The sequence below is a fragment of the Perissodus microlepis genome, chromosome 22 (genome assembly GCF_051167445.1).
Source record: "Perissodus microlepis isolate ML-2025 ecotype Zambia chromosome 22, ASM5116744v1, whole genome shotgun sequence".
Taxonomy (NCBI): domain Eukaryota; kingdom Metazoa; phylum Chordata; class Actinopteri; order Cichliformes; family Cichlidae; genus Perissodus; species Perissodus microlepis.
The window spans coordinates 24,996,493-25,019,999 of NC_140481.1; the positions used below are offsets into that span (position 1 = coordinate 24,996,493).

General features: G+C 40.8%; 1 protein-coding gene and 1 long non-coding RNA gene across 2 annotated transcripts in view; one reads left to right on the forward strand and one right to left on the reverse strand.

Moving 5' to 3' along the window:
* Window positions 1–18,966, reverse strand: part of LOC146363268 (uncharacterized) — a 28,756-nt gene extending 9,790 nt beyond the window's left edge. The window contains exons 1-4 of the mRNA XM_084918967.1: window positions 16,954–18,966; window positions 11,644–13,518; window positions 6,455–8,329; window positions 1,266–3,140 (exon numbers count right to left, since the gene is read on the reverse strand). Of these exons, the coding sequence (XP_084775093.1) occupies window positions 1,266–3,140; window positions 6,455–8,329; window positions 11,644–13,518; window positions 16,954–18,760 (7,432 nt within the window). The 5' untranslated portion in view covers window positions 18,761–18,966. The remainder of the gene's footprint in view (window positions 1–1,265; window positions 3,141–6,454; window positions 8,330–11,643; window positions 13,519–16,953) is intronic.
* A 1,089-nt stretch (window positions 18,967–20,055) lies between these two features.
* Window positions 20,056–23,473, forward strand: LOC146363269 (uncharacterized). The gene is made up of 3 exons (XR_014799269.1): window positions 20,056–20,422; window positions 21,408–21,493; window positions 21,661–23,473. It is a non-coding gene; the product is annotated as an uncharacterized LOC146363269 (long non-coding RNA).
* Window positions 23,474–23,507: the final 34 nt, after the last annotated feature.

The following is a 23,507-nucleotide window of genomic DNA, read 5'->3' on the forward strand; positions in this document are numbered from 1 at the left end:
ATATATTTATTTTTGGGCTCTATTTCTGTTTCCTGTGTTTTATTCAAACATTCGGCCTCCGTAGGCGAAGCAATTCTGATGAGCTTGTTATTTATCATGCTACAGTCAGGCACCCTGGTCCTTCACCGTGTTACACCTATTCTATTCTACATCGGTGAATTGCATGCAAAGGGAAGATGTGTCCAGGAGAGAAGCCAGCATCACTGAGTCAGATCAAAAAATGATCACAATCAAATGATCCCCCCTGTTCCTTAACCTTATGTCCTGTTTCTACACGGACTGATCTGCTGCTCAGTGTCCATCACGCCCTCCTTTGAAATCCTGTTTATCAGTTTTAATTCAGATGTGTCAGTCTGAGGGGGAACACAATCTAAATAAATCTAAATAAAACCAGGTTGAAGGCTTTCTATTCAAAATTACAATAATTAATTGTCTGTAAATAATATTGTTATGAAAGCTAGATGCATTTCCAGGAGTGGGGATTTTTTTTCTTTTTTTCCAAAGTCTTTAATCTTGAAAACTGCACGACACACTGGCAGACAGAAAAGACCATTCAGTGAAAATATCAATTCTGGGGATCTGGAACACGGAGAGTAGAATATCTAAACAAATGTAACCAGCTAACCTCAAACACCGGTTATACTTTGAGTATCTCCCGTGTTTTTCACACATACAGAAAGACATTACTGTGACATCCACTTCAAATTGAACTACAGGGTGATGCTACGATACATGATATTGAGACACACAATTCTAATCTGATATGACATTCTTAGCAAATTTACAGCAAATAGAACAAAGCACAAATTCAAAGTTTTTTTTATTTTTTATTTTTATTTTGTTTTGTGGTTTGGTGCTGTTTCTGAACTCAAAATGTCCTGTTGTAATTGGACATTTTGAGCTAAGAAACAGCACCAAACCCCAACAACACTTCCCTCATGGTGCTTTATATTGTAAGGTCAAGACCCTACAATATTGCACAAAAACTCCAACCCCCTAGAGCAAGCACTTTGGCGACAGTGGGAAGGAAAAACTCTCTTTGAAAAGAGAGAAACCTCCGGCAGACCCAGGCTCTGGGATGGGGTGGCCATCTGCCTCGGCCAGTTGGTGATGAGGGAAGGAAGTTGGGAGAAGAAGAGTGGTTCTTTTTAACCACCTGGTTTTAAAATTAAATTTAGATGCCCAATTTAAATGAATATTTTAAGCCACTTTAAGAGTTTTGTCACATAGTGGCATGCACGTGTCAGTTCAATTTTAGCGTGCACACGAGAAAGCCCTAAAGATGATATTTTGGCTCCTCAGTTTGGCGTGGTTTTTGAAGGTTTTGACGATTGCTTCGTCAACCACTGGGTTGCTTGACTTCAATAAGAGTGCTGGAGAATCCCACCTGTCATGGAGTTCGTTGTACACCGTCAGGGCGAGTTGTTCAATGTTCTCCAAGGACATTTTGTAGTGTTTGGACAGAATTTTGCTCCAGATCTTATGGGAAAGCCTCTGTATAATAAAATCTGATGTTCCTGGACGCCATGTTGTCGTCTCATTTTCTTGGCGCATAGCGTGCATTACCAGATCTTTAGTGACGTTTTTCACCACTTCCTTGTACTCTTCTCTGTGTTTAGAGACACTGAGTACTCTTCTTGGTAATGACAGCAGGCGTTCGGTGAAGGCTGGGACAGTAATATTATCAAGCTGTTCCCTCAGATTAAAAATCAAATATTTTTCCTTGCAGTTGTTTGTTTTGCAAAGATCCTTGAGAATGGCCTTGTCTAGATTTTTCAGACGTTTCGGGGACAGATCCAAATGTTTCAGCTCGATTTCAGGCCAGATTTTCTCAATCAGGCGATCGCTGATGCAGTCGGGAGTGAGGTGCTCTGTGAAGAGCTTGTATTTAGAGGAGACTTTTTCTATGGCCTGAGAAACCACCAACTGGATCAGTCTGTTGACGCGCAACTTATCCTCCATTTTCAGTGTTTTCTCCAGTGTTGATGTTTCAGCCTTTGTCTCCAGTATTTGGTTGATCTCATCTTCGCTCTGAAACACCTGGAGGGTTTCTGATGAGGACGACTCTAGGGTTGCCGTCTCTACTGTCTCAGTCTTTGCCTCCGCTAATTCTTTGGTCTGCTCGTCCAGATTTTTCTGCATTTCGTTTGTGTCCTTCACCTCTTTCTGCTCTTCCAGGACTTTATTTTCTTCCTCCAGGACTTTCTTCTCCTGCTCCAGATTCTCTCTGTGTTTTCTCTCATTGCACAGAGTGTCTGCCAGAGAGGCCTGGTGTTTCTGAAGCTGTGCGAGCTCAGCAGACAGACTTTCCTTCTCCTGTTTCAGGATCAGGATTTTGCTGTCCCTCTGCCCAAGCTGCTCTTTCACACAGTTCATTTCAAGGTCAAAGGTGATGGTCTTCTCCTGATCTGAACAAGTCTGTTCCTCCTGTTCTTCTCCAGCTTGGATCGTATATTGTTCCAGCTTGGTACGCATCATTGATGCTTGGGCCATCAGCTGTTTGATTTGCTGTCTGGCTGTCTTTGAACCCTCTTTTAAAAGTTTATTTTCGGACAGAGCTTTTAGGAAGGCTTTCCTAACCCGAACAAGGTCGTCCAGTGTACTCTTTGGCAGCGTGCACACAACTTTGGGATTCTCGTGTGTCTGAAGCTGTGCAGGTTCGGGAGACAGACTGTCCTTCTCCTGTTTCAGGGTCAGGATTTTGCTGTCCCTCTGCTGAAGCTGCTGTTTCAGATGGTTCATGTCAAGGTCAAAGTTGTTGGTCTGACCTGAACAAGTCTGATCCCCTTTTTCTTTGGTGGCGCTGCTCATTTCCACTTTGCGTGACACTGATTCATCAGTGAGTTCTCCAGCTTGGATCTCATACTGGTCCAGCTTGGCACGCATGAGTGAAATTTGGGCCATCAGCTGTTTGATTTGCTGTCTGGCTGTCTTTGTGTCCTCTTTTAAAAGTTGATTTTCAGAGAGAGTGTTTTGGAAGGCTTTCCTCACCTGAATAAGTTTGTCCAGTGTACTTTTTGGCAAAGTGCACACAAATTGTGGTTTTGCTTTTTGGTTGCTCATTTTTGACATTTGAAACAACGCTACGGTGTTACAATGAAACAGATATTCAGATATGACTGAGGGCAGCAGAACAAAAGTTCATCCAGTGAATCGCTCGTGACTGTTAGAAACGTGCTGTCAAGTGAGGGTCTCACCTGCTATTTATGGAGTTGGGTTGACTGTGATGTCATGGCTCGATTCTCTTGCCTTTCATCTTTGAAACAGGCCCCGCCCACAACATTGCTCCCTATTGGCTGATTGAAAATGGGTAACGCCCACAAAGAACGGGCTGTCAGAGTTTCTGACGTCATGGCTCGATTCTCTTGCCTTTCATCTTTTAAACAGGCTCCGCCCACAACATTGCTCCCTATTGGCTGATTGAAAATGGGTAACGCCCACAAAGAACAGGCTGTCAGAGTTTCTGACGTCATGGCTCGATTAATTTGCTTAAGCATTTTGGTCACTTCATTGAAAAAAGAAAAAACAGTCTGATAAATTTTACTTAGGTACTGAAAACTTACTGTTCCCTTTTGAGAGCATCTTCTTTAGGTGTTTATACCTTAGCACGTTACAAGTTTCTAGTTAATTTAATAACAGACATCCAGTTCACTTTATTTGTTCCCTTCTTCCCCTATGGCAGACTTACATTTCCGTTCCTTAAAAATACTATCCCTTAATGTACGAGGTATTCGTGACAGTACCAAAAGAAAGTCCATTTTCATTTTCTGTAGATAGAGAAATGCTGATTATTGACTGATAATGGCTGATATTTGCATCCTCTGTGCTGTGTGGTGCTGGAAGATGAGCAAACATCCTCCTGATTTTGTGATACAGCCCATGTACGCTTTAATCACAGCTGCCTGTGTTATTGCAGTTTATGTCCTCGGTCTAATACTTAAAGTTATTTATTATAAAGTCTTCCATCCAAATCCTGACAAAGATGAGCTGAAAGGGGCCAGCACAGAGCAGTAACCTAAAGATGAGAAGGGATTTCGAATGTTTGCAGTAGCAGAAAACATGCCAGTTAACCTTCAGTTAACCAAATATCCATATAAGCTTCAAAATAGGGTCTTAAAATGCTGTTTCTTTGTTTCCATGTATGTTAAGACAACAATGTTATTGAGTAATTTTATGTTATTTCTTGTGCTATTTCTTTTGTTATCTGCATGTTATGTGCACTTGAACCTGTTAATTTTATTGCTTTGTGTAGTTACATATTGTGGTCGCGGGGGGAGCAGTGCTTAAGGCTTTACCTGCAGTTTCCCCAAAAAAACTTGCAAGAAATGCATCTTGGGACTTCCTGTTTACTTTTATTTGTGGATGTGGAACGGGATTGTTGTGAAGAAGTTAAATTGTTGGTAAGGAATTGTTAAATATGCACATAACTCGTTGAAACATATTGGTATAATTGTAGTGCAGTGGTAAAACATCAGTATTTTAACAAGATGATGTGTTTCTGAAATGGATGATGCAAAGGACCTGTATGTGTATGAGCGGCTATTTTCTGCATGCAAGGGATAAGTTGTGAGCTGTGTGCTGCAGTATTCCAAGTGAGCTGAGATTGCTGTGGAATGTCAGTGTTTATAGAAAATGTATGTAACACTTCCACTTTTTTTTTAAAGGAACTTTGTGTGATTTAGCTCTTTGTATTTTGTTCTGCACAGACAGAGGCCACTGCCGTATTTTTGTGTTTTGTATTTTATTTCATTTCCTTTCTTCCTCATATTGTGCCGGCACATCTTTTTTTAAAATCGTTTATTCTGTTACTTTGCCACGTTACCTCTCATGTTGTCAGTGTTCAGTACAAGTCCATATGGCTGCTGTTTGACAAAAGTAAAGGTCAAAGGACATTTTTGTTTATTGACAATAAAAACTGCACATTAAGAACCCCAGTATTTGTGTCCTGTGTGGCTAACCTTTTTCCAGGCTACACTCATCTTAATGTGGAGATGAATTTGAATATACTTTCTGCTGTGCATTAAATCATTTCACTGTGTGTCAAACCATTTCAACATATCAGTCATTAAATTAAAGGGGAAATGAGGAATGAGCTGTTTTGTATTATTACTATTGTTTTTGTTGTGATATATGCATATTTATTTTTTGTATATCTGTCTATAAACTCAGCATCAACTTAACATAAATAATATATTTATTTTTGGGCTCTATTTCTGTTTCCTGTGTTTTATTCAAACATTCGGCCTCCGTAGGCGAAGCAATTCTGATGAGCTTGTTATTTATCATGCTACAGTCAGGCACCCTGGTCCTTCACCGTGTTACACCTATTCTATTCTACATCGGTGAATTGCATGCAAAGGGAAGATGTGTCCAGGAGAGAAGCCAGCATCACTGAGTCAGATCAAAAAATGATCACAATCAAATGATCCCCCCTGTTCCTTAACCTTATGTCCTGTTTCTACACGGACTGATCTGCTGCTCAGTGTCCATCACGCCCTCCTTTGAAATCCTGTTTATCAGTTTTAATTCAGATGTGTCAGTCTGAGGGGGAACACAATCTAAATAAATCTAAATAAAACCAGGTTGAAGGCTTTCTATTCAAAATTACAATAATTAATTGTCTGTAAATAATATTGTTATGAAGGCTAGATGCATTTCCAGGAGTGGGGATTTTTTTTCTTTTTTTCCAAAGTCTTTAATCTTGAAAACTGCACGACACACTGGCAGACAGAAAAGACCATTCAGTGAAAATATCAATTCTGGGGATCTGGAACACGGAGAGTAGAATATCTAAACAAATGTAACCAGCTAACCTCAAACACCGGTTATACTTTGAGTATCTCCCGTGTTTTTCACACATACAGAAAGACATTACTGTGACATCCACTTCAAATTGAACTACAGGGTGATGCTACGATACATGATATTGAGACACACAATTCTAATCTGATATGACATTCTTAGCAAATTTACAGCAAATAGAACAAAGCACAAATTCAAAGTTTTTTTTATTTTTTATTTTTATTTTGTTTTGTGGTTTGGTGCTGTTTCTGAACTCAAAATGTCCTGTTGTAATTGGACATTTTGAGCTAAGAAACAGCACCAAACCCCAACAACACTTCCCTCATGGTGCTTTATATTGTAAGGTCAAGACCCTACAATATTGCACAAAAACTCCAACCCCCTAGAGCAAGCACTTTGGCGACAGTGGGAAGGAAAAACTCTCTTTGAAAAGAGAGAAACCTCCGGCAGACCCAGGCTCTGGGATGGGGTGGCCATCTGCCTCGGCCAGTTGGTGATGAGGGAAGGAAGTTGGGAGAAGAAGAGTGGTTTTTTTTAACCACTCTGGTTTTAAAATTAAATTTAGATGCCCAATTTAAATGAATATTTTAAGCCACTTTAAGAGTTTTGTCACATAGTGGCATGCACGTGTCAGTTCAATTTTAGCGTGCACACGAGAAAGCCCTAAAGATGATATTTTGGCTCCTCAGTTTGGCGTGGTTTTTGAAGGTTTTGACGATTGCTTCGTCAACCACTGGGTTGCTTGACTTCAATAAGAGTGCTGGAGAATCCCACCTGTCATGGAGTTCGTTGTACACCGTCAGGGCGAGTTGTTCAATGTTCTCCAAGGACATTTTGTAGTGTTTGGACAGAATTTTGCTCCAGATCTTATGGGAAAGCCTCTGTATAATAAAATCTGATGTTCCTGGACGCCATGTTGTTGTCTCATTTTCTTGGCTCATAGCGTGCATTACCAGATCTTTAGTGACGTTTTTCACCACTTCCTTGTACTCTTCTCTGTGTTTAGAGACACTGAGTACTCTTCTTGGTAATGACAGCAGGCGTTCGGTGAAGGCTGGGACAGTAATATTATCAAGCTGTTCCCTCAGATTAAAAATCAAATATTTTTCCTTGCAGTTGTTTGTTTTGCAAAGATCCTTCAGAATGGCCTTGTCTAGATTTTTCAGACGTTTCGGGGACAGATCCAAATGTTTCAGCTCGATTTCAGGCCAGATTTTCTCAATCAGGCGATCGCTGATGCAGTCGGGAGTGAGGCGCTCTGTGAAGAGCTTGTATTTAGAGGAGACTTTTTCTATGGCCTGAGAAACCACCAACTGGATCAGTCTGTTGACGCGCAACTTATCCTCCATTTTCAGTGTTTTCTCCAGTGTTGATGTTTCAGCCTTTGTCTCCAGTATTTGGTTGATCTCATCTGCACTGTGATACACCTGGAGGGTTTCTGATGAGGACGACTCTGGGGTTGCCGTCTCTACTGTCTCAGTCTTTGCCTCCGCTAATTCTTTGGTCTGCTCGTCCAGATTTTTCTGCATTTCGTTTGTGTCCTTCACCTCTTTCTGCTCTTCCAGGACTTTATTTTCTTCCTCCAGGACTTTCTTCTCCTGCTCCAGATTCTCTCTGTGTTTTCTCTCATTGCACAGAGTGTCTGCCAGAGAGTCCTGGTGTTTCTGAAGCTGTGCGAGCTCAGCAGACAGACTTTCCTTCTCCTGTTTCAGGATCAGGATTTTGCTGTCCCTCTGCCCAAGCTGCTCTTTCACACAGTTCATTTCAAGGTCAAAGGTGATGGTCTTCTCCTGATCTGAACAAGTCTGTTCCTCCTGTTCTTCTCCAGCTTGGATCGTATATTGTTCCAGCTTGGTACGCATCATTGATGCTTGGGCCATCAGCTGTTTGATTTGCTGTCTGGCTGTCTTTGAATCCTCTTTTAAAAGTTTATTTTCGGACAGAGCTTTTAGGAAGGCTTTCCTAACCCGAACAAGGTCGTCCAGTGTACTCTTTGGCAGCGTGCACACAACTTTGGGATTCTCGTGTGTCTGAAGCTGTGCAGGTTCGGGAGACAGACTGTCCTTCTCCTGTTTCAGGGTCAGGATTTCGCTGTCCCTCTGCTGAAGCTGCTGTTTCAGATGGTTCATGTCAAGGTCAAAGTTGTTGGTCTGACCTGAACAAGTCTGATCCCCTTTTTCTTTGGTGGCGCTGCTCATTTCCACTTTGCGTGACACTGATTCATCAGTGAGTTCTCCAGCTTGGATCTCATACTGGTCCAGCTTGGCACGCATGAGTGAAATTTGGGCCATCAACTGTTTGATTTGCTGTCTGGCTGTCTTTGTGTCCTCTTTTAAAAGTTGATTTTCAGAGAGAGTGTTTTGGAAGGCTTTCCTCACCTGAATAAGTTTGTCCAGTGTACTTTTTGGCAAAGTGCACACAAATTGTGGTTTTGCTTTTTGGTTGCTCATTTTTGACATTTGAAACAACGCTACGGTGTTACAATGAAACAGATATTCAGATATGACTGAGGGCAGCAGAACAAAAGTTCATCCAGTGAATCGCTCGTGACTGTTAGAAACGTGCTGTCAAGTGAGGGTCTCACCTGCTATTTATGGAGTTGAGTTGACTGTGATGTCATGGCTCGATTCTCTTGCCTTTCATCTTTGAAACAGGCCCCGCCCACAACATTGCTCCCTATTGGCTGATTGAAAATGGGTAACGCCCACAAAGAACGGGCTGTCAGAGTTTCTGACGTCATGGCTCGATTCTCTTGCCTTTCATCTTTTAAACAGGCTCCGCCCACAACATTGCTCCCTATTGGCTGATTGAAAATGGGTAACGCCCACAAAGAACAGGCTGTCAGAGTTTCTGACGTCATGGCTCGATTAATTTGCTTAAGCATTTTGGTCACTTCATTGAAAAAAGAAAAAACAGTCTGATAAATTTTACTTAGGTACTGAAAACTTACTGTTCCCTTTTGAGAGCATCTTCTTTAGGTGTTTATACCTTAGCACGTTACAAGTTTCTAGTTAATTTAATAACAGACATCCAGTTCACTTTATTTGTTCCCTTCTTCCCCTATGGCAGACTTACATTTCCGTTCCTTAAAAATACTATCCCTTAATGTACGAGGTATTCGTGACAGTACCAAAAGAAAGTCCATTTTCATTTTCTGTAGATAGAGAAATGCTGATTATTGACTGATAATGGCTGATATTTGCATCGTCTGTGCTGTGTGGTGCTGGAAGATGAGCAAACATCCTCCTGATTTTGTGATACAGCCCATGTACGCTTTAATCACAGCTGCCTGTGTTATTGCAGTTTATGTCCTCGGTCTAATACTTAAAGTTATTTATTATAAAGTCTTCCATCCAAATCCTGACAAAGATGAGCTGAAAGGGGCCAGCACAGAGCAGCAACCTAAAGATGAGAAGGGATTTCGAATGTTTGCAGTAGCAGAAAACATGCCAGTTAACCTTCAGTTAACCAAATATCCATATAAGCTTCAAAATAGGGTCTTAAAATGTTGTTTCTTTGTTTCCATGTATGTTAAGACAACAATGTTATTGAGTAATTTTATGTTATTTCTTGTGCTATTTCTTTTGTTATCTGCATGTTATGTGCACTTGAACCTGTTAATTTTATTGCTTTGTGTAGTTACATATTGTGGTCGCGGGGGGAGCAGTGCTTAAGGCTTTACCTGCAGTTTCCCCAAAAAAACTTGCAAGAAATGCATCTTGGGACTTCCTGTTTACTTTTATTTGTGGATGTGGAACGGGATTGTTGTGAAGAAGTTAAATTGTTGGTAAGGAATTGTTAAATATGCACATAACTCGTTGAAACATATTGGTATAATTGTAGTGCAGTGGTAAAACATCAGTATTTTAACAAGATGATGTGTTTCTGAAATGGATGATGCAAAGGACCTGTATGTGTATGAGCGGCTATTTTCTGCATGCAAGGGATAAGTTGTGAGCTGTGTGCTGCAGTATTCCAAGTGAGCTGAGATTGCTGTGGAATGTCAGTGTTTATAGAAAATGTATGTAACACTTCCACTTTTTTTTAAAGGAGCTTTGTGTGATTTAGCTCTTTGTATTTTGTTCTGCACAGACAGAGGCCACTGCCGTATTTTTGTGTTTTGTATTTTATTTCATTTCCTTTCTTCCTCATATTGTGCCGGCACATCTTTTTTTAAAATCGTTTATTCTGTTACTTTGCCACGTTACCTCTCATGTTGTCAGTGTTCAGTACAAGTCCATATGGCTGCTGTTTGACAAAAGTAAAGGTCAAAGGACATTTTTGTTTATTGACAATAAAAACTGCACATTAAGAACCCCAGTATTTGTGTCCTGTGTGGCTAACCTTTTTCCAGGCTACACTCATCTTAATGTGGAGATGAATTTGAATATGCACTTTCTGCTGTGCATGAAATCATTTCACTGTGTGTCAAACCATTTCAACATATCAGTCATTAAATTAAAGGGGAAATGAGGAATGAGCTGTTTTGTATTATTACTATTGTTTTTGTTGTGATATATGCATATTTATTTTTTGTATATCTGTCTATAAACTCAGCATCAACTTAACATAAATAATATATTTATTTTTGGGCTCTATTTCTGTTTCCTGTGTTTTATTCAAACATTCGGCCTCCGTAGGCGAAGCAATTCTGATGAGCTTATTATTTATCATGCTACAGTCAGGCGCCCTGGTCCTTCACCGTGTTACACCTATTCTATTCTACATCAGTGAATTGCATGCAAAGGGAAGATGTGTCCAGGAGAGAAGCCAGCATCACTGAGTCAGATCAAAAAATGATCACAATCAAATGATCCCCCCTGTTCCTTAACCTTATGTCCTGTTTCTACACGGACTGATCTGCTGCTCAGTGTCCATCACGCCCTCCTTTGAAATCCTGTTTATCAGTTTTAATTCAGATGTGTCAGTCTGAGGGGGAACACAATCTAAATAAATCTAAATAAAACCAGGTTGAAGGCTTTCTATTCAAAATTAAAACAATTAATTGTCTGTAAATAATATTGTTATGAAGGCTAGATGCATTTCCAGGAGTGGGGATTTTTTTTCTTCTTTTCCAAAGTCTTTAATCTTGAAAACTGCACGACACACTGGCAGACAGAAAAGACCATTCAGTGAAAATATCAATTCTGGGGATCTGGAACACGGAGAGTAGAATATCTAAACAAATGTAACCAGCTAACCTCAAACACCGGTTATACTTTGAGTATCTCCCGTGTTTTTCACACATACAGAAAGACATTACTGTGACATCCACTTCAAATTGAACTACAGGGTGATGCTACGATACATGATATTGAGACACACAATTCTAATCTGATATGACATTCTTAGCAAATTTACAGCAAATAGAACAAAGCACAAATTCAAAGTTTTTTTTATTTTTTATTTTTATTTTGTTTTGTGGTTTGGTGCTGTTTCTGAACTCAAAATGTCCTGTTGTAATTGGACATTTTGAGCTAAGAAACAGCACCAAACCCCAACAACACTTCCCTCATGGTGCTTTATATTGTAAGGTCAAGACCCTACAATATTGCACAAAAACTCCAACCCCCTAGAGCAAGCACTTTGGCGACAGTGGGAAGGAAAAACTCTCTTTGAAAAGAGAGAAACCTCCGGCAGACCCAGGCTCTGGGATGGGGTGGCCATCTGCCTCGGCCAGTTGGTGATGAGGGAAGGAAGTTGGGAGAAGAAGAGTGGTTCTTTTTAACCACCTGGTTTTAAAATTAAATTTAGATGCCCAATTTAAATGAATATTTTAAGCCACTTTAAGAGTTTTGTCACATAGTGGCATGCACGTGTCAGTTCAATTTTAGCGTGCACACGAGAAAGCCCTAAAGATGATGTTTTGGCTCCTCAGTTTGGCGTGGTTTTTGAAGGTTTTGACGATTGCTTCGTCAACCACTGGGTTGCTTGACTTCAATAAGAGTGCTGGAGAATCCCACCTGTCATGGAGTTCGTTGTACACCGTCAGGGCGAGTTGTTCAATGTTCTCCAAGGACATTTTGTAGTGTTTGGACAGAATTTTGCTCCAGATCTTATGGGAAAGCCTCTGTATAATAAAATCTGATGTTCCTGGACGCCATGTTGTCGTCTCATTTTCTTGGCTCATAGCGTGCATTACCAGATCTTTAGTGACGTTTTTCACCACTTCCTTGTACTCTTCTCTGTGTTTAGAGACACTGAGTACTCTTCTTGGTAATGACAGCAGGCGTTCGGTGAAGGCTGAGACAGTAATATTATCAAGCTGTTCCCTCAGATTAAAAATCAAATATTTTTCCTTGCAGTTGTTTGTTTTGCAAAGATCCTTCAGAATGGCCTTGTCTAGATTTTTCAGACGTTTCGGGGACAGATCCAAATGTTTCAGCTCGATTTCAGGCCAGATTTTCTCAATCAGGCGATCGCTGATGCAGTCGGGAGTGAGGCGCTCTGTGAAGAGCTTGTATTTAGAGGAGACTTTTTCTATGGCCTGAGAAACCACCAACTGGATCAGTCTGTTGACGCGCAACTTATCCTCCATTTTCAGTGTTTTCTCCAGTGTTGATGTTTCAGCCTTTGTCTCCAGTATTTGGTTGATCTCATCTTCGCTCTGAAACACCTGGAGGGTTTCTGATGAGGACGACTCTGGGGTTGCCGTCTCTACTGTCTCAGTCTTTGCCTCCGCTAATTCTTTGGTCTGCTCGTCCAGATTTTTCTGAATTTCGTTTGTGTCCTTCACCTCTTTCTGCTCTTCCAGGACTTTATTTTCTTCCTCCAGGACTTTCTTCTCCTGCTCCAGATTCTCTCTGTGTTTTCTCTCATTGCACAGAGTGTCTGCCAGAGAGGCCTGGTGTTTCTGAAGCTGTGCGAGCTCAGCAGACAGACTTTCCTTCTCCTGTTTCAGGATCAGGATTTTGCTGTCCATCTGCCCAAGCTGCTCTTTCACACAGTTCATTTCAAGGTCAAAGGTGATGGTCTTCTCCTGATCTGAACAAGTCTGTTCCTCCTGTTCTTCTCCAGCTTGGATCGTATATTGTTCCAGCTTGGTACGCATCATTGATGCTTGGGCCATCAGCTGTTTGATTTGCTGTCTGGCTGTCTTTGAATCCTCTTTTAAAAGTTTATTTTCGGACAGAGCTTTTAGGAAGGCTTTCCTAACCCGAACAAGGTCGTCCAGTGTACTCTTTGGCAGCGTGCACACAACTTTGGGATTCTCGTGTGTCTGAAGCTGTGCAGATTCGGGAGACAGACTGTCCTTCTCCTGTTTCAGGGTCAGGATTTCGCTGTCCCTCTGCTGAAGCTGCTGTTTCAGATGGTTCATGTCAAGGTCAAAGTTGTTGGTCTGACCTGAACAAGTCTGATCCCCTTTTTCTTTGGTGGCGCTGCTCATTTCCACTTTGCGTGACACTGATTCATCAGTGAGTTCTCCAGCTTGGATCTCATACTGGTCCAGCTTGGCACGCATGAGTGAAATTTGGGCCATCAGCTGTTTGATTTGCTGTCTGGCTGTCTTTGTGTCCTCTTTTAAAAGTTGATTTTCAGAGAGAGTGTTTTGGAAGGCTTTCCTCACCTGAATAAGTTTGTCCAGTGTACTTTTTGGCAAAGTGCACACAAATTGTGGTTTTGCTTTTTGGTTGCTCATTTTTGACATTTGAAACAACGCTACGGTGTTACAATGAAACAGATATTCAGATATGACTGAGGGCAGCAGAACAAAAGTTCATCCAGTGAATCGCTCGTGACTGTTAGAAACGTGCTGTCAAGTGAGGGTCTCACCTGCTATTTATGGAGTTGGGTTGACTGTGATGTCATGGCTCGATTCTCTTGCCTTTCATCTTTAAAACAGGCCCCGCCCACAACATTGCTCCCTATTGGCTGATTGAAAATGGGTAACGCCCACAAAGAACGGGCTTTCAGAGTTTCTGACGTCATGGCTCGATTCTCTTGCCTTTCATCTTTTAAACAGGCTCCGCCCACAACATTGCTCCCTATTGGCTGATTGAAAATGGGTAACGCCCACAAAGAACGGGCTGTCAGAGTTTCTGACGTCATGGCTCGATTCTCTTGCCTTTCATCTTTTAAACAGGCTCCGCCCACAACATTGCTCCCTATTGGCTGATTGAAAATGGGTAACGCCCACAAAGAACAGGCTGTCAGAGTTTCTGACGTCATGGCTCGATTAATTTGCTTAAGCATTTTGGTCACTTCATTGAAAAAAGAAAAAACAGTCTGATAAATTTTACTTAGGTACTGAAAACTTACTGTTCCCTCTTGAGAGCATCTTCCTTAGGTGTTTATACCTTAGCACGTTACAAGTTTCTAGTTAATTTAATAACAGACATCCAGTTCACTTTATTTGTTCCCTTCTTCCCCTATGGCAGACTTACATTTCCGTTCCTTAAAAATACTATCCCTTAATGTACGAGGTATTCGTGACAGTACCAAAAGAAAGTCCATTTTCATTTTCTGTAGATGGAAAAATGCTGATTATTGACTGATAATGGCTGATATTTGCATCGTCTGTGCTGTGTGGTGCTGGAAGATGAGCAAACATCCTCCTGATTTTGTGATACAGCCCATGTACGCTTTAATCACAGCTGCCTGTGTTATTGCAGTTTATGTCCTCGGTCTAATACTTAAAGTTATTTATTATAAAGTCTTCCATCCAAATCCTGACAAAGATGAGCTGAAAGGGGCCAGCACAGAGCAGCAACCTAAAGATGAGAAGGGATTTCGAATGTTTGCAGTAGCAGAAAACATGCCAGTTAACCTTCAGTTAACCAAATATCCATATAAGCTTCAAAATAGGGTCTTAAAATGCTGTTTCTTTGTTTCCATGTATGTTAAGACAACAATGTTATTGAGTAATTTTATGTTATTCCTTGTGCTATTTCTTTTGTTATCTGCATGTTATGTGCACTTGAACCTGTTAATTTTATTGCTTTGTGTAGTTACATATTGTGGTCGCGGGGGGAGCAGTGCTTAAGGCTTTACCTGCAGTTTCCCCAAAAAAACTTGCAAGAAATGCATCTTGGGACTTCCTGTTTACTTTTATTTGTGGATGTGGAACGGGATTGCTGTGAAGAAGTTAAATTGTTGGTAAGGAATTGTTAAATATGCACATAACTCGTTGAAACATATTGGTATAATTGTAGTGCAGTGGTAAAACATCAGTATTTTAACAAGATGATATGTTTCTGAAATGGATGATGCAAAGGACCTGTATGTGTATGAGCGGCTATTTTCTGCATGCAAGGGATAAGTTGTGAGCTGTGTGCTGCAGTATTCCAAGTGAGCTGAGATTGCTGTGGAATGTCAGTGTTTATAGAAAATGTATGTAACACTTCCACTTTTTTTTTAAAGGAGCTTTGTGTGATTTAGCTCTTTGTATTTTGTTCTGCACAGACAGAGGCCACTGCCGTATTTTTGTGTTTTGTATTTTATTTCATTTCCTTTCTTCCTCATATTGTGCCGGCACATCTTTTTTTAAAATCGTTTATTCTGTTACTTTGCCACGTTACCTCTCATGTTGTCAGTGTTCAGTACAAGTCCATATGGCTGCTGTTTGACAAAAGTAAAGGTCAAAGGACATTTTTGTTTATTGACAATAAAAACTGCACATTAAGAACCCCAGTATTTGTGTCCTGTGTGGCTAACCTTTTTCCAGGCTACACTCATCTTAATGTGGAGATGAATTTGAATATGGACTTTCTGCTGTGCATTAAATCATTTCACTGTGTGTCAAACCATTTCAACATATCAGTCATTAAATTAAAGGGGAAATGAGGAATGAGCTGTTTTGTATTATTACTATTGTTTTTGTTGTGATATATGCATATTTATTTTTTGTATATCTGTCTATAAACTCAGCATCAACTTAACATAAATAATATATTTATTTTTGGGCTCTATTTCTGTTTCCTGTGTTTTATTCAAACATTCGGCCTCCGTAGGCGAAGCAATTCTGATGAGCTTATTATTTATCATGCTACAGTCAGGCGCCCTGGTCCTTCACCGTGTTAGACCTATTCTATTCTACATCGGTGAATTGCATGCAAAGGGAAGATGTGTCCAGGAGAGAAGCCAGCATCACTGAGTCAGATCAAAAAATGATCACAATCAAATGATCCCCCCTGTTCCTTAACCTTATGTCCTGTTTCTACACGGACTGATCTGCTGCTCAGTGTCCATCACGCCCTCCTTTGAAATCCTGTTTATCAGTTTTAATTCAGATGTGTCAGTATGAGGGGGAACACAATCTAAATAAATCTAAATAAAACCAGGTTGAAGGCTTTCTATTCAAAATTAAAACAATTAATTGTCTGTAAATAATATTGTTATGAAGGCTAGATGCATTTCCAGGAGTGGGGATTTTTTTTCTTCTTTTCCAAAGTCTTTAATCTTGAAAACTGCATGACACACTGGCAGACAGAAAAGACCATTCAGTGAAAATATCAATTCTGGGGATCTGGAACACGGAGAGTAGAATATCTAAACAAATGTAACCAGCTAACCTCAAACACCGGTTATACTTTGAGTATCTCCCGTGTTTTTCACACATACAGAAAGACATTACTGTGACATCCACTTCAAATTGAACTACAGGGTGATGCTACGATACATGATATTGAGACACACAATTCTAATCTGATATGACATTCTTAGCAAATTTACAGCAAATAGAACAAAGCACAAATTCAAAGTTTTTTTTATTTTTTATTTTTATTTTGTTTTGTGGTTTGGTGCTGTTTCTGAACTCAAAATGTCCTGTTGTAATTGGACATTTTGAGCTAAGAAACAGCACCAAACCCCAACAACACTTCCCTCATGGTGCTTTATATTGTAAGGTCAAGACCCTACAATATTGCACAAAAACTCCAACCCCCTAGAGCAAGCACTTTGGCGACAGTGGGAAGGAAAAACTCTCTTTGAAAAGAGAGAAACCTCCGGCAGACCCAGGCTCTGGGATGGGGTGGCCATCTGCCTCGGCCAGTTGGTGATGAGGGAAGGAAGTTGGGAGAAGAAGAGTGGTTCTTTTTAACCACCTGGTTTTAAAATTAAATTTAGATGCCCAATTTAAATGAATATTTTAAGCCACTTTAAGAGTTTTGTCACATAGTGGCATGCACGTGTCAGTTCAATTTTAGCGTGCACACGAGAAAGCCCTAAAGATGATATTTTGGCTCCTCAGTTTGGCGTGGTTTTTGAAGGTTTTGACGATTGCTTCGTCAACCACTGGGTTGCTTGACTTCAATAAGAGTGCTGGAGAATCCCACCTGTCATGGAGTTCGTTGTACACCGTCAGGGCGAGTTGTTCAATGTTCTCCAAGGACATTTTGTAGTTTTTGGACAGAATTTTGCTCCAGATCTTATGGGAAAGCCTCTGTATAATAAAATCTGATGTTCCTAGACGCCATGTTGTCGTCTCATTTTCTTGGCTCATAGCGTGCATTACCAGATCTTTAGTGACGTTTTTCACCACTTCCTTGTACTCTTCTCTGTGTTTAGAGACACTGAGTACTCTTCTTGGTAATGACAGCAGGTGTTTGGTGAAGGCTGGGACAGTAATATTATCAAGCTGTTCCCTCAGATTAAAAATCAAATATTTTTCCTTGCAGTTGTTTGTTTTGCAAAGATCCTTCAGAATGGCCTTGTCTAGATTTTTCAGACGTTTCGGGGACAGATCCAAATGTTTCAGCTCGATTTCAGGCCAGATTTTCTCAATCAGGCGATCGCTGATGCAGTCGGGAGTGAGGCGCTCTGTGAAGAGCTTGTATTTAGAGGAGACTTTTTCTATGGCCTGAGAAACCACCAACTGGATCAGTCTGTTGACGCGCAACTTATCCTCCATTTTCAGTGTTTTCTCCAGTGTTGATGTTTCAGCCTTTGTCTCCAGTATTTGGTTGATCTCATCTGCACTGTGATACACCTGGAGGGTTTCTGATGAGGACGACTCTGGGGTTGCCGTCTCTACTGTCTCAGTCTTTGCCTCCGCTAATTCTTGGGTCTGCTCGTCCAGATTTTTCTGAATTTCTTTTGTGTCCTTCACCACTTTCTGCTCTTCCAGGACTTTATTTTCTTCCTCCAGGACTTTCTTCTCCTGCTCCAGATTCTCTCTGTGTTTTCTCTCATTGCACAGAGTGTCTGCCAGAGAGGCCTGGTGTTTCTGAAGCTGTGCGAGCTCAGCAGACAGACTTTCCTTCTCCTGTTTCAGGATCAGGATTTTGCTGTCCCTCTGCCCAAGCTGCTCTTTCACACAGTTCATTTCAAGGTCAAAGGTGATGGTCTTCTCCTGATCTGAACAAGTCTGTTCCTCCTGTTCTTCTCCAGCTTGGATCGTATATTGTTCCAGCTTGGTACGCATCATTGATGCTTGGGCCATCAGCTGTTTGATTTGCTGTCTGGCTGTCTTTGAATCCTCTTTTAAAAGTTTATTTTCGGACAGAGCTTTTAGGAAGGCTTTCCTAACCCGAACAAGGTCGTCCAGTGTACTCTTTGGCAGCGTGCACACAACTTTGGGATTCTCGTGTGTCTGAAGCTGTGCAGGTTCGGGAGACAGACTGTCCTTCTCCTGTTTCAGGGTCAGGATTTCGCTGTCCCTCTGCTGAAGCTGCTGTTTCAGATGGTTCATGTCAAGGTCAAAGTTGTTGGTCTGACCTGAACAAGTCTGATCCCCTTTTTCTTTGGTGGCGCTGCTCATTTCCACTTTGCGTGACACTGATTCATCAGTGAGTTCTCCAGCTTGGATCTCATACTGGTCCAGCTTGGCACGCATGAGTGAAATTTGGGCCATCAGCTGATTGATTTGCTGTCTGGCTGTCTTTGTGTCCTCTTTTAAAAGTTGATTTTCAGAGAGAGTGTTTTGGAAGGCTTTCCTCACCTGAATAAGTTTGTCCAGTGTACTTTTTGGCAAAGTGCACACAAATTGTGGTTTTGCTTTTTGGTTGCTCATTTTTGACATTTGAAACAACGCTACGGTGTTACAATGAAACAGATATTCAGATATGACTGAGGGCAGCAGAACAAAAGTTCATCCAGTGAATCGCTCGTGACTGTTAGAAACGTGCTGTCAAGTGAGGGTCTCACCTGCTATTTATGGAGTTGGGTTGACTGTGATGTCATGGCTCGATTCTCTTGCCTTTCATCTTTGAAACAGGCCCCGCCCACAACATTGCTCCCTATTGGCTGATTGAAAATGGGTAACGCCCACAAAGAACGGGCTTTCAGAGTTTCTGACGTCATGGCTCGATTCTCTTGCCTTTCATCTTTTAAACAGGCTCCGCCCACAACATTGCTCCCTATTGGCTGATTGAAAATGGGTAACGCCCACAAAGAAAAGGCTGTCAGATTTTTACAATTGAATTCATAGTTAGAAATAATAAAGTAGAAATTAATTAGAAATATATCCATTTAAATTTAGTAGAACTCATCCCTCTTCATTTACCCGAAAACCATTTTCACCACTTAGAGAAAAGCTCTTCTCTGTGGTAGAAAAGCTTTTATTTTCCGCTTTCTTCACTTCCACCGATAAAAGCTATTTGCTGTTTTAATAATGTTTCATTGCCGTTGTATGAGCTCATCTTGTGTTACATCCTTAAGAGAGAGACCTGCGGCTGCCTCCCTCCTTTGCCTCCGTGGGTGTCTTTATCTGAGCATCACTTTAGCCTCCAGTATGACGCCCCTGGTAGCAACATTTAACTTTGAAGGCTGTTTACAATCAGATAAAAAAGTCTCAGTTTTGAGCGCAATCAGCTCTTAGTTATTCTGACCTCACCACAGCGCCATCTGTTCAACACGACGTCTGTGTGCAGGCTCATGACCGTCATGTCACAGGTATTAAAACACATGAGAGAGATGCTGATTCATCACAGCCATAAATATGTTAAAAATGAAGATATTTCACTGTGTTCAGGTACCAGATTTAGTGCTATACGAGGTATTTTAATAGAAAAGGCTGCGAGACAGAGTTTGGATCTCAGTTTATTCATGTTGTGTGCGAATATCAAAAGTGAGGCTCAGTGTTTGTTGTTAAACTTTAACCTTACCTATTCCCTGCAATAAAAATAGACATTTGTTTAAAAAGTCCTGTTTGTTATAACAGTAAGAATAAGCTTACCTTGTTTTGCTATGTAAATTTGTAATTAATTTTACTTTTGGAAAAGGTTTGTAAAAGTGATTAGTTTGTTAACTTCTGGACCCTCCCAATAATTAAGGGATTAAGAGCCCCCTGGAGGGGTGTGGTGGAAATGTTTTGTTTGCCAAATGTCAGATGGGGCGACGGGAGGGTTTAAAATGATTTTTTTAACCACTTTTTGAAGTTGTTGAATCAGATTAAGTTAACTTTCGTTTATGTTTCAGTTGTGAGAAATTATTGGGTTGATATTTGCTTATATTTTTCCAGAACTTAAAAGGCCGTGACACTGTTTCTCATCTCGTCTCACTGCCCTCGCTCCTTTCGCCTCCGTGCTGCCCTGCTTCATCTTCGCCCACTTCATCTGCACTTGGCTGGTTTTATTCTTCTTCGTTAGCGATTCAAGACGAACTTCATGGAAAGTCGTTGTGGAGAATGGCTTTATCGAGCCGCTTGTCATTGCTGTGATTCCTTACGTTATATACTGATTTGGTGAGTAAATGTTTACTGTTATTCAAACTGTTTTTGTGTCTTCTCTCAGTTTAGCACCAGATTTATGATCTTGCTAGCTAGCTAGTGTTAGCCTAACGTTGCTGCTGCCTCTCGGCTCCTGTTACTTAAAATTAACCCCACAGTTTTAAAAAGTGAAACTTTATTTTGATTAATTGAAATAGAAAAGTGAGCAGCTATTATATAAGAGCCCAGAAGAAACCTTTTCGAAAGGTGCAGCCGTTAAGGTTGGGGGCTTGTTTTCAGTCCATATAAAACTTTCTAACATATGAACCGTTTATTCTTAACCCCTGTATTTATTTGAATGCTTTGAGGCAGCTTTTGAACATCTGTGGCATCTATTAATGTGAAATCTAGCCTTTAGCCATAAGCAAACTGCTTTTACATTTAACAAACATATCTGTGTAATTACATTTTAAACAATAAGAAGAACAACAACAACAGTATTTGTTTTGTTAAAACATGTGTTTAGACACATTTTTTGTTGTGAAAGTCCAAAGCCATAAACCAGATTCGTGGCTTGCTAAATGGTTAAAGTCTATGTTGGCTTTATAGCTTCTTCTATATTCTAAATAATGAAGTTAAATTCCACAGTTGAATCATCAGAACATGTTGGGGTTGCCTGTGTCACATATAAACACATGTTTTATCTGGTAATTGTGCTTATTAGAAACTTTATATATTGGAAGTTAGCTTTTATCAAGCATGCAGTGATTACATTTAAGTTAGGTGGTCTTTTCTTTAAACACATCTCTTTAGGCCTAAACTAACAGTGTCAATCCCCCACATTCAGACACAGTAATAGATGTTTTTAGTACTATATGTGCTAGTCTAATTTGGTTGTATGAGGTCTACATTGACCTTCTGTGTTGTAAGTTATAACTGCTGCACAGCCATTAAGGATCAAATCAGTTTCTAAATAATTTTCTGTTTTTTCTCCCTCTGCTTGCTTCTTACTGTCTTTGAGGCTCAGGACCAGCACTCCCCAGGTTACATCAAACCCTTACAAGTCTGTAAGAAGAAGCAGTTGGACAGAAAGTCATCAACTGAGTGGTAACTATTTTGGTTTTCCAGTATATTAATAATTGTAAGTGACATTTATATTAATCAGGCTGAGCTTTAATTATACGTTACATCAACTGTTTTACTTATTGTTTCATTTGTGCTTTGGTTTGGGGAAGTTGTTTCTTTATTGATCTTTTCCTGTCTTCTGTTATTAGACTTGAGACCTGATTGCTCTATGCTGTTGCTGATGACTCCAGTTAATCCTGAGAGACATGTTGTGTAAGTGAATACAAAGACAGTTTAGTCTGCACAAACTTAGTTTGTGGGATATGATCAGTCCACACAGTATATAGTTTGCAAGTTTTTGAACAGTGAAATTTATTTTGTGCCCAAATCATTCTGCAGATCATCAGAATGAAAGTTATTGGCCGTGTTTGCTTAGCCATTTTTTAAAAATATGCTTTCATGACATGAATGTGTTTCGGTTGGTGGTCAGGGCTGTCCAGACTGACAAGTTGTTTCAGAAGCCCGGGATTTTTTGGAGTGTAATTTGTCTCATAGTTAGATGCCTGACTGACAACTGTATAAAACAAAAACTACACAATATTCGAAGCACATAGCACACAGTCGCAAATTCCCCCTAATTTTGGTATGATCCGAGCTTGGGCACTAGGCGACTGAGTACTTACGCATGTGAGTGAGGGGGGAGAAGCTGCTGCCTGCAAGTTTGCTGCAGACGGAGGAGAACTTAAGTTTGACCAGGTATGTCTCTACCAGCTTTGCACATCTAGAGACTGAAATCCTTGCCCATTCTTCTTTGCAAAACAGATCTGGACTTTGCCTGGGCCATTCTAACACATGGATATGTTTTGTTTTAAACCATTCCATTGTTGTCCTGGCTTTATGTTTAGGGTCGTTGTCTTGCTTGAAGGTGAACCTCCACCCCAGTCTCAAGTCTTTTGCAGACTCCAAGAGGTTTTCTTCCAAGATTGCCCTGTATTTGGCTCCATCCATCTTCCCATCAACTCTGACCAGCTTCCCTGTCCCTGCTGAAGAGAAGCACTCCCAGAGCATGATGCTGCCACCACCATATTTGACAGTGGGGATGGTGTGTTCAGAGTGATGTGCAGTGTTAGTTTTCTGCCACACATAGCGTTTTGCATTTTGGCCAAAAAGTTCCATTTTGGTCTCATCTGACCAGAGCAGCTTCTTCCACATGTTTGCTGTGTCCCCCACATGGCTTGTGGCAAACTGCAAACAGGACTTCTTATGGTTTTCTGTTAACAATGGCTTTCTTCTTGCCACTCTTCCATAAAGGCCAACTTTGTGCAGTGCACGACTAATAGTTGCCCTATGGACAGATTCCCCCACCTGAGCTGTAGATCTCTGCAGCTCGTCCAGAGTCACCATGGGCCTCTTGGCTGCATTTCTGATCAGCGCTCTCCTTGTTCGGCCTGTGAGTTTAGGTGGACGGCCTTGTCTTGGTAGGTTTACAGTTGTGCCAGACTCCTTCCATTTCTGAATGATGGCTTGAACAGTGCTCCGTGGGATGTTCAAGGCTTGGGAAATGTTTTTGTAGCCTAAGCCTGCTTTAAATTTCTCAATAACTTTATCCCTGACCTGTCTGGTGTGTTCTTTGGACTTCATGGTGCTGTTGCTCCCAATATTCTCTTAGACAACCTCTGAGGCTGTCACAGAGCAGCTGTATTTGTACTGACATTAGATTACACACAGGTGCACTCTATTTAGTCATTAGCACTCATGAGGCATGTCTATGGGCAACTGACTGCACTCAGACCAAAGGGGGCTGAATAATTACGCACACCCCACTTTGCAGTTATTTATTTGTAAAAAATGTTTGGAATCATGTATGATTTTCGTTCCACTTCTCACGTGTACGCCACTTTGTGTTGGTCTTTCACGTGGAATTCCAATAAAAGTGATTCATGTTTGTGGCTGTAATGTGACAAAATGTGGGAAAGTTCAAGGGGGCCGAATACTTTTGCAAGCCACTGTATGTGTTGTACTAGAAATGTCAAGGATGATAAAACATAATGTGATT